The sequence below is a fragment of the Polypterus senegalus genome, chromosome 4 (genome assembly GCF_016835505.1).
Source record: "Polypterus senegalus isolate Bchr_013 chromosome 4, ASM1683550v1, whole genome shotgun sequence".
Classification (NCBI taxonomy): Eukaryota; Metazoa; Chordata; class Cladistia; order Polypteriformes; family Polypteridae; genus Polypterus; species Polypterus senegalus.
This window is the reverse complement of record NC_053157.1, coordinates 248,305,521-248,320,928: the sequence shown is the minus strand read 5'-3', so window position 1 is coordinate 248,320,928 and position 15,408 is coordinate 248,305,521. Positions and strand designations below refer to the sequence as shown.

At 39.1% G+C, this 15,408-nt stretch overlaps 1 protein-coding gene across 1 annotated transcript in view; it reads right to left on the bottom strand.

The window, feature by feature from the left end:
• Positions 1 to 14,236, bottom strand: part of LOC120528427 (tripartite motif-containing protein 16-like) — a 28,153-nt gene extending 13,917 nt beyond the window's left edge. Inside the window, exons 1-3 of the mRNA XM_039752580.1 lie at positions 13,576 to 14,236; positions 4,228 to 4,323; positions 343 to 576 (exon numbers count right to left, since the gene is read on the bottom strand). Coding sequence (XP_039608514.1) covers positions 343 to 576; positions 4,228 to 4,323; positions 13,576 to 14,154 — 909 coding nt within the window. The 5' untranslated portion in view covers positions 14,155 to 14,236. The remainder of the gene's footprint in view (positions 1 to 342; positions 577 to 4,227; positions 4,324 to 13,575) is intronic.
• Between the last annotated feature and the right edge of the window lie 1,172 nt (positions 14,237 to 15,408).

Sequence of the window (15,408 nt, the reverse complement as noted above, 5' to 3'; positions counted from 1 at the left end):
GACATAAGGAGGTGACATGACAGATGTTTTTAAAGCTATGAATGAAGTTGGTGTCTTCTTTTCTCAGGTGGTGTCATTTAAAATGAAACTTATTAAGAGCACATTTCATACAAATTTAATTCCTCAAAGAAACAACTGTAGATTGACCTGTCATGTAGATGAAGGCAGGAACTTTGAGATTTTTGCATAAATTTCGGAAATATTATTCAAATATGAAATTGGACTGAATGACCTGTTCTTGCCATTTGTAAAACTCCTCATATGTTTTGAATTTGACTATGAATGACCTCAGGCGCTGCACACCCTGGCCTCTTCAGACTCCCTGTAAAGTGTCACTCTCACCTGCAGAAAGTGGAGATGGTCCTTGGTCTCTGAAAGCTCCTTCAGCTCAGTATCTTTTCTCTTCAGCTCCTTGATCTCCCTCTCCAGTTGCTCCATGACTCCTTCAGCCTCCTCCACATTTCTCTTTTCTTGTTCTCTGATCTTCTTAGTCAGTTTCTTATGGGCTCCCTCAATGCACTGTATCAGATCAGTGAAGCTCTTATCATGTTCCTCCATCTTTTGTTTCATTGAGATCTGGTTGGATGGGAAAAAAATATTGAATTGAGTCATCTAGTTAAAAAAACACAAGACACCTTTGTTGGTATTTTGACATTGTAAAGGAGAGTTTGAATTAGGAGATAATCAATTGCACTCTCCTATTCTCTTAGGCAATATTTTCTCTTGGTATGCTGGGTAACAGCATTTTCTCAAGGCATCTGCAGGACTGTAGGTAATGTGCACTCTTAATATGCAGCTCTGTAATATCTATGAGAGCCATTGGCAGGACAGCTCTATTGTCCTGTGAGGACTCTGGTAGTGTTACATAGACCTGCCTTTAAAAAGAGCTTCTCCTGGTCATGCTGGGTTTGAGAGTGGAGCTGGTAAACAAAGTGGTTATGGGGCGGGGATGGGATTGGAGGGGGGGCGGTTGGATGGAGAAGAAGAAGGAGAAGAAGAAGAATGGGTATGGGGCAAAAATATGGTTTGTTCTAACTTTATTGTGTGAAAAATATATATACATATAAATATTTGCCCGTATGTAAAAGTTGGTTGTCCACTGCCATGTCAACTACAAGTTTACATGCTCACTGTTTAATGTGTCTGTCGCCCTATGGTTAATTCAGGGAACATTTAAAACTGTTCGCTAACCTGGCCTTGTGCTCATTTTCTACGTATCTGTTCTTTAAACCTGAAGAAGGGAGCTAATGCAGGATGACATAAGCGTCACAGTTTGCTTCCTGTGTGTTTTGAGTGCTGAACTGATAGGTTTTGTTTGAAAATGATTACAATTGTTCCTGTCTTCACAACAATAAAACAGATTTTTTTTAGCAACCTGGACATGTCAAACTAATGAGATTAAGACATTAAACATGATTGTCTAGATGCTGGTCAGGAGGTTTCTGATTTCATTTAATTTCATGAACTCTTTGCTCATCAACCTGTTTTCCATTATAAACTTTAGATTTGGTGAGCTAGGTTGATGTATTTTTATTTCCTTCATTTAACTTTTCATGATTATGAATAACTGCCATTGCAATGACGGCTCACACTTGTATGGCTCACCCAGATGTCATTGGCATGAGGTTTAGTGTGCAGGTGGGTCACAGTCAGTTGTAAGTGTAGGGTGTGAGGTGCACACTGTCCAGGATCATCAACCCCAAAGCTGGAGGTGTTCAGCTGTTTTCAGGGCCTTGCAAAGCTGGAAAATCACTCTGATATCTACGATATCTTCCTCCAAACACAGAGAGTTTCTGCATGACGTGTTGCTTTCTGGGTACTCAGGTACAAAACCTAAATCTGGATAGCCGGATAGGCTCATGGCCAGAGCAGCAGAAGATCCAGATGTCATTATCAAGCATGTGCAGTTGTCACTGAACAATTGAAATAGGTGGACCAGACTGCCAGCTCTGCAGGACAAATTTAAAGAGCTGGGTACAAAGTAGAGGAGCAGAACTGACAAAGTGATCATCTCAGCACTTCTATCTGTGTCACAGCAGTTCTCATGAGATTAGGAAGATTAGAAGTCTTAATGCATATCTGATGATTTTTATGTTGGAAGAAGTTGAGATGGCTTATATTTCAACTGGAGGGGCTCTAATGTAAGTTTATTACTGAATGTATCACAAATAAATTAATGTAAGCAATTATTAGGAAATTATTTGAGTGATAAAGATCAAGAAGAGGAGTGGCAGTGTGCAATCAGAGTGGGCATAGACAGGGATTTCATGTTTCACTAATGTGCAGGAATTCTATTAGGTTATCAGAAAAGCGTAAAAGTATAAACTCTGACGGATGTCAGTCTGGCAGGAGGGCTCTCTTTCAGTCACTTGTTCATTCTTTACTGTCACTTCTGTGCCTTTATTAGACTGTGCCATTGTGGCAGACGGCCGGGTCCCATGCCCGGCCGGGATGCCCCTTCTGCTTATGTTCCGGTGGAGCAGCCATGGGCTCCTCAGTACTTCCCCCGGGATGCTTGGTGGCAGCCTCCCTGGTGGACGGTGGTGAATCAGTCTCCCGCAGGGTTCCCTGGGAGATGGAGTTCTCCACAACCCTTTGGGGATCTGGGGTGGCCGCCAGGGGGTGGCGCCATGGATCACTGAGCCCAGCTGGTCTAATCTTTGGCCCCACCCGGGAGTGCAATTGGAAGCAGGTGAGCAAGCACCAGGAGCACTTCTGGGAGGGCCATAAAAGGAACCAGCAACCACCACTCAGAGCCAGAATCGGGAGATAGAGGACGAGGTTGCCTGAGAGGAGTGGTGGTGCCGTCAGAGGAAGGATTGGTTTGGGTTGTGTTGCGTTAAACTGTTTTGGGACTGTGTTGGGCTTGTGGGACCTGGGGAAGACGTGCCCCATGGCTGAAGAGCAAAATAAAACTTTGTTTATTGCCCACGTGCCTCAGCGTGAATTTGTGCTGGGTCGGCGCCTATATAGCACCTTATTCACACCATGATGACTGACACTTTTTGCCCCACCCACTGCCTTTGAACAGAAGGACACACCCCTATTTTCTGGTCCTGCTGCATTTAGTACTTTAATACAACAGATGACTTTAAAATAATTCATGTAATTTCATGTTAAATAAATCAGTTTGGAAAGGTTAGGTCAGTCCACGCACAAAAATGAGTGTGAAGAGTTTATTCTTTATCAGAAGAGTACATTCTCATAAATTAATCCTAGAAGAATAGGGCATAAAACAAGAAACAATTCTAAATCCAAAGAGGACTGTTTCATTGATGTTAGGTAGAATGCCCAGAGGGGACTGGTCAGGCGGTCTCATGGTCTGGAATCCCTGCAGATTTTATTTTTTTCTCCAGCCGTCTGGAGTTTTTTTGTTTTTTCTGTCCCCCCTGGCCATTGAACCTTACTCTTATTCGATGTTAATTAATGTTGATTTGTTTTGTTTTATAATTGTGTCTTTTATTTTTCTATTCTTTAATATGTAAAGCACTTTGAGCTACTGTTTGTATGAAAATGTGCTATAGAAATAAATGTTGTTGTTGTAATTCTGAACAGTGTGCCAGTGAAAAATGAAAACCCACATAGGAAATCCTAATGGGGCAATTTACAGTCTCTGCCAATGAACCAACCTGACATGTGAGGATGTGGTAGGGGGACTGGAGTAGCTGGAGGGAACCCACAGAGAAACTTGAAGAAGTGGGAAACTCCATATGAACAACTAATGGTGATCTGGAAGGCAACATAATTGGCCACTGCACCTCCTTACTGTTCTTTTCATAAAATATGAAAAGTTAAATAAAACAGGCGGAGGTGCAGGTTAACTGCACTCAGTCAAGCAGCCTAACACCATATTATGTTAACACCTATGGAGTCCAATAAAGCTGGGACATATCAAAATGAACAATAAACGACCATTAGGGAAAGTGGTGCTGCCTGATCCAGTTCAGAACATCAGTGCCGACCTTCATTATGAGTTATTGTTAGGGGGAGTGAAGTCACCTTTAAGAGGTGGAATGAGAAACCTGAGGACATTAGGATCTTGTTGCCTAAATTTATCAAAAATAAAACATGAAATACCATCAGCTGCAAAATGCCATGAAGGACACAATAAAACATCTTCTCTCCTTCTCCAGCTCCCTGTCCTCACAAGTCAATACCAGAAACCTACAACACTTTTACTTTCTTTTTTCTTTTTTTGATATGTAGTGTTGTCTTAATTCCACTCACCTTCATCTCCTCCACTGTCCTCCTCGTCTCCTTCAGTTTCTTCTCTTTCTCTTCAAGTCTCCTCCTAATTTCACTCCGTGTCACCCCCAGCTCTTTCTGTTTTGACACACAAGAGGACACATCAACAATAACAACAACAACATTTATTTCTATAGCACATTTTCATACAAAAAGTAGCTCAAAGTGCTTTACATAATAAAGAATAGAAAAATAAAAGACAAAATAAGAAATTAAAATAAGACATCATTAATTAACATAAAATAAGTAAGGTCCGATGGCCAGGGTGGACAGAAAAAACAAAAAAAAAAAAAAAATAACTCCAGACGGCTGGAGAAAAAAAAAAAAATCTGCAGGAATTCCAGGCCACAAGACCACCCAGTCCCGTCTGAGCATTCTACCTAACATAAATGAAACAGTCCTCCTTGTATTTAGGGTTCTCACGGAAGAACTTGATGTTGATGGTCATACAGACTTCTGGCTTTTAATCCATCCATCATTGTTGGAACATCACTGTGCTTTGAGTAGATGGTGGTGGCGCAAGCGGAAAAGGAAAGAGAAGAGAGAGTAGGGGTTAGTACAGATTTTAGAGCCATCATGAATAGTTATTATAATGAGTTGGATATAAAGAGTATCAGGATTAAATGAAGGTGAAGTTAGGAGAAGGCCATGTTAAAGTAATGTGTTTTCAGCAGTGTTTTAAACTGCTCTACTGTATTAGCCTGGCAAATTCCTATTGGCAGGCTATTCCAGATTTTAGGTGCATAGCAGCAGAAGGCCGCCTCACCACTTCTTATAAGTTTTGTTCTTGGAATTCAAAGGAGACACTCATTTCAGGATCTAAGGTTACGATTTGGAATATAAGGTGTCAGACATTACGATATATAAGATGGAGCGAGATTATTTAAGGCTTTATAAACCATAAGCAGAATTTTAAAGTCAATCCTGAATTAAACAGGTAACCAGTGTAGTGACATCAAAACTGGAGAAATGTGTTCGGATTTTCTTTTCCCAGTTAGGATTCTAGCAGCTGCATTCTGCACTCGTTGCAAACGATTTATGTCTTTTTTGGGTAGTCCTGAGAGGAGTGCGTTACAGTAATCTAGTCGACTGAAAACAAAAGCGTGAATTAATTTCTCAGCATCTTTCAATGATATAAGAGGTCTAACTTTACTTATGTTTCTTAGGTGAAAAAATGCTGTCCTAGTGGTCTGATGAATATGCGATTTAAAATTCAGGTTACAGTCAACAGTTACCTCTAAGCTTTTTACCTCCGTCTTGACTTTTAATCCTAATGCATCAAGTTTATTTCTGATAACCTCATTGAATCCATTATTGCTGATCACTAAGATTTCAGTTTTCTCTTTACTTAACTTGAGAAAGTTACTATTTATTCATTCACATGGGGGGCTTATCAGAATTCACTTCCACTTTTTGATCTTTTGGTGTCATTTTGAGTGATTAAATGTGTGCAATACAATTGTTTCAAATTCCATGACACAACTTACTGTTTCTGTCACAGTTGTCTTCATTTTGACACTGCAGGTGACACTCAGAGATTTAATTAAACAAATATGAATGTCACAAAAACATTCAAATAAAGGTTTAATTTAGCACTTCAATTCAAGATGGAGTTTGGCTTGAAGAGAGCTACAAATTAAGGAGACAGTCTGAAGGTTCACTGGTGTACGAGTCAGACCTTGAGATTGAGAGGACATCACATCGACAACCAGGATATCAGAGCTTCACACATAAAAACTGAAGAAACCTGCAAACCCAGGAGACCTCGGATGGCTAAGGACCACAATTGTAGGACCAACACGGCCTTTGTGGAGTTGAAACTTGTGAGAACTTTGTCAAGTATTTGGTCATTTTATGGAGTCAAGTGAGATAACTGAGGCCGAGAAGACACGAGTGAGTCTGAGGAGTTCAGGAAAAAGTTAAATCTGAAGAGGAGTTTACTGAACTCAGATAAATCTGACAATAAATTGAAAAAGTAACTTGTGGAAATACTTAAAAAAAATCAGGAAATTGGACAACATTTAAAATTTAATTATATAAATGTTCTTAGGCACCACCAGTGCAGAGTTTGCTCAGGAATGGCAGCAGACAGGTGTGAGTGAGGCGTGAAGACTTTTGGAGGATGGCCTGGCAGGTGTCAAGAAGGGCAGCAAAGAAGCCAAGAAAAACATCAGGGACAGACTGATATTCTGGGACTGGACCACTGAGGACTGCTGGGGGAAACTCATTTTCTCTGATAAATCAATCCCCTTTCCGTTTGTTTGGGGAAAAGGTTAGTGGTGCTACCATTAGTCCTGTGTCATGCCAACAGTAAAGCATCCTGACAACATTCATGTCATGTAGGGTAGCTTGTCAGCCAAAGGAGTGGGCTCACTCACAATTTTGCCTAAAAAGCAAAGCCATGAATAAAGGATGAAAATATCCTCTGAGAGCAACTTCTCCCAACCATCCAAGAACAGTTTGATGACCAACAATGCCTTGATTTAGCAGTGGCCATAAGACAAAAGTGATAACTGAGTGACTCAGGGGACAAAACATCGAAATTTGGTGTCCATGGCCAGGAAACTCCCCAGTCCTGGACAAACAAAACCCCACAAATTCTGTCAAACTGCAAGAATAGGCTGCCATCAGTCAGGATTTGGCCCAGAAGTTGATTGACAGCATGCCAGGGTGAATTGCAGAGGTCTTGAAAAAGAAGGTCCAACACTGCAAATATTGACTCTTTGCATAAACTCAATGTCATTGTTAATAAAAGCCTTTGAAATGTATGAAATGCTTGTAATTCTACTCCAGTACACCATAGAAATATCTGGCAAAAAAAATCTAAAAACACTGAAGCAGCAAACTTTGTGATAACCAATATCTGTGTCAATCTCAAAACAGTTGGCAACGACTGTAGATGTGTTTATGAAAGGCCAGGATGAGACGTTCATGAAGCAGAGCAGGCCATAATAATAATAAAAGTGTAAAAGGTAACTTTAAAATTTCTAGCCAGTAGGGGATAAATCAAAATAAAATGGTCAATGCACTGGAAACAGGAGAGCTAATAATCACACAAGGTAATCATAAAGAAAGCACATTAATGGCAGTTATAAGGAGTAACATATAAGTATGATTTGACTGTGACAATGTATTTTGAGCACTCATAAAATTAAAATAGCCAGAGACTTTAATTGTGTTTTAAATCCAGACCTAGGGCCTCATGCATAACGCCATGCACAGAATTCACAGTAAAACATTGTGAACAGACAAAATTGGAAGTGTGCGTACACACAACACAAAGCCAACTTCCATGCACTTCCACTCCATAAATCCCAGTTAGTATTAAAAGTAACACACATGCATGCACCTGCTGCCCCACCATGACTCCTCCCAGAATTTCATCCATTTGAATATGCAAATCAATATAAATAGTCCCTTAAGTTCAGCATTTTGTGAAGAGACAAAGGCAAAAGCATGGGGAAAATAGAAGAATTTTAGCGAAAGTGAAGTGGAGACAAGGAAAAATGTACTATTTGTTGGATTGAGCAGTGGAATAAGCAAAAAAAGGAAGTTGATCAAGTGTTACAGAGTGGCGGAGAAACTTGAAAGTTCAAGTTCAGAAAGTCGCACAGTACCCGCAATAAAAAAGTGGTCAGATATGTGTGAAATGGTGAGTTGTAGTCCACAATCTGAATATCATACGGAAGCCTATTAGAGTACAGAGAAAAGAAAAATAATAGGGATACAATAGAAAATAAAGGTCGAAATGTCAAGTTTAATCTCGAAATTTCCACTTTATTCTTGCAGTTTATTTTGTCAATAAAGGAGAACGTTGTAAACTTCATCTTGAAAGTGGTGTTTAATTTACTAGAGCTTCTCAAATCCCATCATAACTAAGTAGCTTGTTAAATGCTTTGTATTGTATGTGTTCTTCTATGTGTTCCATGTGTTTGAATCACTACATGCTTTTTAAATGGGCTTTCTCTTATGTTAACAGGAGCACACAGGCACTGTTCTCCACAGAGAATACATTCATTAATGATATTACAGCTTTCTGAACATTTTAGACTAATATGATATCATTTTCTTGATGAAATGCATTAAAGCATGTATTAAACATGGGGGCATGGTTGTGCAGTGGTTGCCTCCCTCAAGATGCTTGCTGGGATGTGTGTGACCTCGATGAAATAAATTATTGCAGCAGCACTGTCTCTCTCAAACATACCAACCCTTTATTCCTGTCCTTCCATTTTCTTTCTCCACGTAACCAATCCCCACAATATAAGCTCTGTGATAAATGTCAAACGATCTGTAAGCTTAGATTCTCCAAAACTTTTAAGGCACGTTGAAAAATCTTTATGATACACATTTAATTTTTCCATCCATTTATCCATCCAAGGTCACACCAGTCCCAACAAGCATCAAGGCGTGGCAGGAACTATCCCTCGCTGAGGCGCCAACTCATTGCTACAGCTGTGTCACCGTGTCCTACATGTTTAAGTATTATCAGTATACATTATTTACATTTTTAAGGCATTGTTAAGAGGACATTATCTCATATCTCTCCCAAAAAAATAAACTTGAAACCAAGAAGACCTCAGAGTTAACAGTGAAATTACCAGAATAGATTAAGAACATGCCAGGTCTCCAAATGAGGCACTTTATAAGAAAAGATTTGCTTTGCAACCCGAATTCAACTTCTTGACAACAAATGAGATGGAACAACTCATTTTTAAATTGTGACATTATTACTATGAACATGGAGAGAAGGCTAGATAGATAGATAGATAGATAGATAGATAGATAGATAGATAGATAGATAGATAGATAGATAGATAGATAGATAGATAGATACTTTATTAATCCCAAGGGGAAATTCACATACTCCAAGATCATAGCTCCACAAATCCACAAGCAGGAAGTTCACAATGCAATATCAGTAATTACCAACACAGATGGAGATAAAATCATTAACCATAAAAATATAATGTACAAATTTAGAGACTCATATAAGTCCTTATATTATACTCAGTTTAAAGAAGACAAGACACAATCTAAGGAGTTTGTTGATGCATTACAGATACCACAGCTAGATACACTTAGGACACAGGAATTAACTAAACCTCTGCCACTATCAGAATTACTAGACACTATGAATTCACTTCAGTGTGGGAAAGCAACGGGCCCTAAAGGCTACCCTGGTGAATGTAATAAAAAGAATGTCAATTAATTTAGCTCCCTAAAAAATAGTAAAATTCTACCTCAGACTTTTGAACAAGCATTAATTACTGTCTTTCCTAAGAAAAATAAGGACTCATTACAATGTGCATCATACAGACCAGTTTCACTACTGAATAATAATGTTACTAAGATACTCTCCAAAGTTCTACCTGGAATGATAGAAAAAGTGCTTCCTTTCTGTAATATCATAAGACCAAAATGGATTTATTAGAGGCAGACACTTAGCTTCCAGTCTTTGACGCCTGTTTAACGTAATACATTCACCCATAAAGTCTAACACCCCAGAGATGCTGTTATCTTTGAGTGCAGAAAAAGCATTTAATATGGTTGAATATCTGACCATGGATCAAACTACTGTACACCAGACCAGAATCTTCAGTTTGTATTAACATTATTTCAGACTACTTCAAACTAGATCGAGGTACGAGACAAGGATGCCCCTTGTCACCACTGCTACTTGCAATTTCCATTGAGCCACTGGCTGTTCACTTTCAAAATGCATCTGAGATAAAGGATTTTAAGAGAAGAACTTGAACAGAAAATATCACTATATGATATCAATATATGATACTGTATATATCAGACCCACAGTTTTCTGTGCCTTCAGTCCTAACACTACTAGCAGAATTTCAAAAGATATCTGTACTGAAAATTAATTTGAATAAAAGTGTGCTTTTTCCAGTGATCTCCCTAGCACACAACATTAGATTGGACACCTTCCCTGTTATCCTTGCAGATCGGTTCATATACCTAGGGGTAAACATAACAAGTAAATGTAAAACCTTTTTTAACAAAATTTTGCTCTCTGCATTGAAAACTTAAACAAGACGTACATAAATGGTCTACCCTCCATCTCACTTACCTGGGAGAATTAACATTGTGAAAATGAATATCCTTCCTAAGATTATTTTTCTATTTCAAAGTATCCCCCATTAACAAATCATTTTTTAAGAAATTAGACTCAATTATAACCTAATTTATTTGGAATTCTAAACATCCACGTATCCAAAGGGCGACCCTTCACAAGCTAAGGCAGAAGATGGCATTGCTCTACCTAACTTTAAATTTTATTACTGAGTGGCAAATATACAAGCTATAAAAACCTGGACATGGACACAAATAGATGAACATACACAGGCTTGGTCTGCAATAGAAATTAAATCCTGCAGTGCTTCTTTATATTCCTTTGCTTTGTTCCCAGTATTAAATACAAGTTATTGTGAATAAAGTAACAACCCAATTGTCTTTCTTTCTCTCAGAATACGGAACCAAGGTAGGAAGCACTTCATGATAAGAGAAGCTTTTATCTGTGACGCCTCTACACAGTAGCCACCTTTTTCCACCCTCTCAAAATTACACACTTTTTAATATTTGGAAAATGTATGGGATTAAATTATTTTGAGATTTGCATAGAGATAATGTCTTTGCATTCTACAAACAATTACTCTCCAAATTTACCTTCCCATCAACACAATTTTTCCACCCCTCTCCAAATTAGAAACTTTGCTAAATGGAATCTGCCCAATTTTCCTCACCTCCCACCTATTTCTATTCCAGAAGAAATATTGATCGGTCTTGAAGATTCAGAAAGAATTTCTATAATACAGTATATAAAAAATATTTTAAAGTTGCTTCCTTTTAAACATCCCAGGGTACAGTGGGAAAAGAATCTCTTACTCAACATTTCAAAAATAGAGTGGAAGGCAGCCATGCACAGAATTCACTCAAGCTCCATATACGCAAAGCATACAGTTATTCCACTTAAAATCTTTTATGGAGTATATCTGTCTCCTTTAAAATTGTCCAAAATGCTTCCAGGGTAAGATCCAACCAGCAAACATTACAATCGAGCTCCAGCCTCACTAGGCCTCATGTTTTGGACCTGCACCAAATTGACATCATTCTACACTAGAATCTTTAAATGTCTCACAGACATACTTGGTGTCACAATCCCTGCTAGTCCACTAACAGCTGTGTTTGGTGGGCTCACAGAGTGGCTTAAACTGGAGAAGGACAATCAAAATGTTTGTACTTATAAGTACAATCACCTCACTGCAAACTTGCCATGCAGTTATAATATTGCACAACCTGAGCCACTTTATAAAGCGTGTATTTACATATGATGACGACTGGCTTCTAAGTCGATTTAGATTTCCAGGCGCTATCTTCTTGGAGTTCTTGATATCATTTTTACGATGAAATGCAGTAAAGCATGTTTATTACATTATACAGATAAGTTTTAAACTTCATTTAAATAATGTATATTGTTAATAATTAAACATGTGAGGACACGGTGTCGCAGCACTAGAAAGAAGCTGGTGCCCATTCAGGGATTGTTCCTGCCTCACGCTGTATTCTTGCTGGGACTGGCGCAACACTGCAAGGATAGATGGATAGAATAATTAAACATGTACTACAAAGATATTTCAATGTTTATTAAAAGTTTTGAAGAATCGTCATTCTAAGCTTAAAGATGACTTGACATCAATTACAGAGCTGATTGTGTGGCGATTGGTTACTTGGAGAAAGAAAAGGAAGGACAAGAATAGGAGTTTAGTACATTTGAGAGGGTCAGTACTGCTGCAATAAATAATTTAATCGGAGGTCGTGCACGGTGCAGCAAGCATCTTGCGTGAGGCAGGAACAATCACTGCACCACCGTGTTCCCATGTTTAATAACATGCTTTACCTCCTATCATTATAAGGATGATATAAAGTATACATCTTCACCCTTAAACCACCCAAACCGGCTATAGTCGGTTCCCAATGCAATTTGGGAATTGCAACTCTGGAGCCGAGTGTATTCGGCGACTTATATTCATTGAACACCACAACCGGCTATAGTCGCTTCACGGCTATTTGCCAGCACGCCGGAGCTGATCAGTCAGTGCCGTATATTTTTTGAGCAGCCAGCTCTTGACCACTGGCACCCCCTTCAGCACTGCAGCCTCACTGTCCCTGATTGAGTCACTGAACTAGACTGGCCTGCCAGCATCAGCGCTTACCTCTGTGTGTTTGTGTTCAGCCCATTCAAGTGCAGTTGGCTCGGTGATTTACTGAATTTCATCAATGGTGTCAGTTGTACCTTGTACATGTAATAATAGATTGTTGCAGTAGTTTTTTTTTTAAGTTTTTACAGTTCATTGGCAGGGTGTAAATTGATCAGTGTTGCAGTAATTGTGATGCTCTTTGCATGAAAAAAAATGTGTTCCATTAAAATTTCACTTTTTTTTTTGTGAACTGTGACGTTAACTTAAAAAATGCAGTGTCCAGGGGTGCATTAACCGCCAAGTATGTGGTGGTTTAAAATTTTTCAGAGAGCTGAAATATCATGAATGTAATGTATTCTGTGTCCTGTGGCGGAAGAGAAAGCCTGTTTAAAGAAGCACATAGTGATTCACACACACAGCACATAAAAGAAAACACAGAAAGAAGCATTTAACGTGCTACTTTAGTTACGAAAGGATTTGAGAAACTAGTAACTTACATGATTTTAAGATGAACTTTATGATGTTCTGCTTTGATGACAAAATAAACTACGTGATTAAAGTGGAAATTTCGAGATTAAAGTTGACATTTGGACATTTTTTTCAACTGTATCCCTATTTTGTTTTTCTTTTCTCTGTACTCTAAGAAGCTTCCATACGACACTCAGATGGTGGGCTATGACTCGCCTTTTCACAGCGACTTTGATATCTGACAACTTCTTTTTTATTTCGGGCACTGTGTGAAATTGTGAACTTGAGCTTTTGAGTTTCTCTAACACTCTATGTCACTTGATCAACTTTCTTTTGTTGTTTATACCACTGTTTAAACCAACAAATAGTATGTTTTTCTTTGCCTCCACTTGGTATTCGCATAGTGTGCACAGATTTATACATCTGATTTTTTTGTGCATACAAACATTTCCACTTTTGTCTGTATGCCATGTTTTAGTGTGAATTCTACACACGGCGTTATGCATGAGGCCCCAGCTCTCCACTATCCTATACAAGCAAATTCAGAATCCCCAAAATCATTGAATAGATTTATCTGCCAAGCTACATTTGTGTATCGCTTAACTCCTTTTCTTTATTTTGTTTCCATTAAACACTAAACGCCACTCACCTGTTTTCCTTCTCTTTCCATCTCCAGCTCGACCTTTTCATGACTGTTGTGTTCAGTCATTCCACACATCATGCAGATACACGTCTCATCAGTTTTACAAAACATCTCCAGACTCTTCTGATGTTTCTTACAGAGTTTCTCCTTCAGATTTCTATCAGGATCAACCAGCCTGTGTCCTTTCCAGGCTGCTATTTCAAAGTGGGGCTGCAGGTGAGTCTGACAGAAAGAGGCCATGCAGGTTAGACAGGACTTCACTGCTCTGAACTTCATCCCAGTACAGGCGTCACACTTCACATCTCCAGGGCCGGCAACACTCTGAGGCGGATGAGAATTGAGTCTTGGTCTCTTAAATTTCTTGATGACTTCATTCAACAGAGTGTTTCTGTTCAGCTCAGGCCTTGTGGTGAAGGTGTGTCTGCACTGAGGACAGCTGCACTCTTGGCTCTGATTCCAGCAGTCCGTGAGGCACTTCAGACAGAAATTGTGACCACAGGGGATGGTGATGGGGTCAGTCATGGTGTCCAGACACACCGAGCAGGTGAACTCGTCCTGTATTCCACGCAGCTGGGCTTCAGCCATCGTCAGTCTGAGGAGAGGCAGGCAGAGAGAATCAGTCAGACAAACAAGGAAGTGACTTGTGAAGAAAGGAATGTGAAAGTTTGTCTGTGGTCAGTGACGAGGAGGAGGAGGAGATTTAAAGAGAAAGCTGACAGAGAGAACATCTGAGGAGACACTGAGGGTGAACCGTTAATGTGAGATGTGAGCCAAGAGAGTGAAGACCACAAAGTGACAATTTGAAATACAGTTAAAGAAGAGACGACCTGACCCAGCAGGTCTGGTAAAGTTTAATTCACATCAGTATTTCTTATTTATTTATTGCAGTTCACATTAGACAGAGTCAAAACTTTTTAAATGGAATAATATGTCCTTATTATATTGCTCCAACCTTTGATGAAGTGAAATCATTGGAGCAAAAGACTCACCAAAAGGTCTTCACCTGAAATGAAGGCTCTAGGAGTCAGAGGATAGGCAAACAGAGTATATAGCTTTGTTTGCAATAAAACAATAGCGCGGACTCAACCCAATTAGGCCAAATTGAGCTGAGCTCTGAACAGTCCAAAAATCACAGTTTATATAATAATTTCTTATCATTCTGACCTCGCTCAAAACAGCTCATTTGCTGCTCATTCTGACTCCTTTCCTGCAGCTGGTCTAATTAATTATTGGTATTTTTATTTTTTGTCATTTATCTTTACCTTTCTGCTTCATTTATTTTTTATTTGGCCTTGAGTTTGGAGATGTTTCCCCTCTTCCACCTTTGGGCTGTCTTATCTTATCATTCTCCCTTCCTTGGTCTTCGAGCTAATAAGCTATTGGTGCCTAGAGCTAAGCTTTAATTAAAAAAGAAATATGGCATGTGCCTTTATTTGCTTAGCATGCCTGACTTGCATTAATACTAGCACTAAGGCTAATGGTTATAAGATTTTCTATATTTATTTATGCAAATACATGAATATACTAATTTTATTTTCCATATATTATCCTCCCTTTGAGGCTTAATCATGCCACACCATCTAACCTGAAATTCTGAAAGAAAGGTAGGGGACATCAGCTAAAATCTTCCTCCGAGCCTAATACAGGCCCCTCATAGTTCTTCTTAACCCCTCGACACCCGCACCTCTCCTCCGGTGGAACAGGAGCCAAACATATCCCCCCATCAATCAGCAGAAAGGAGTAAAACACTTCCTGGCCCTATCCTAACAGTCAAAAATATGCATAATCAATCATGAGTACATGTAAAAGTGAATAACATGGGAATATAACATAATACAT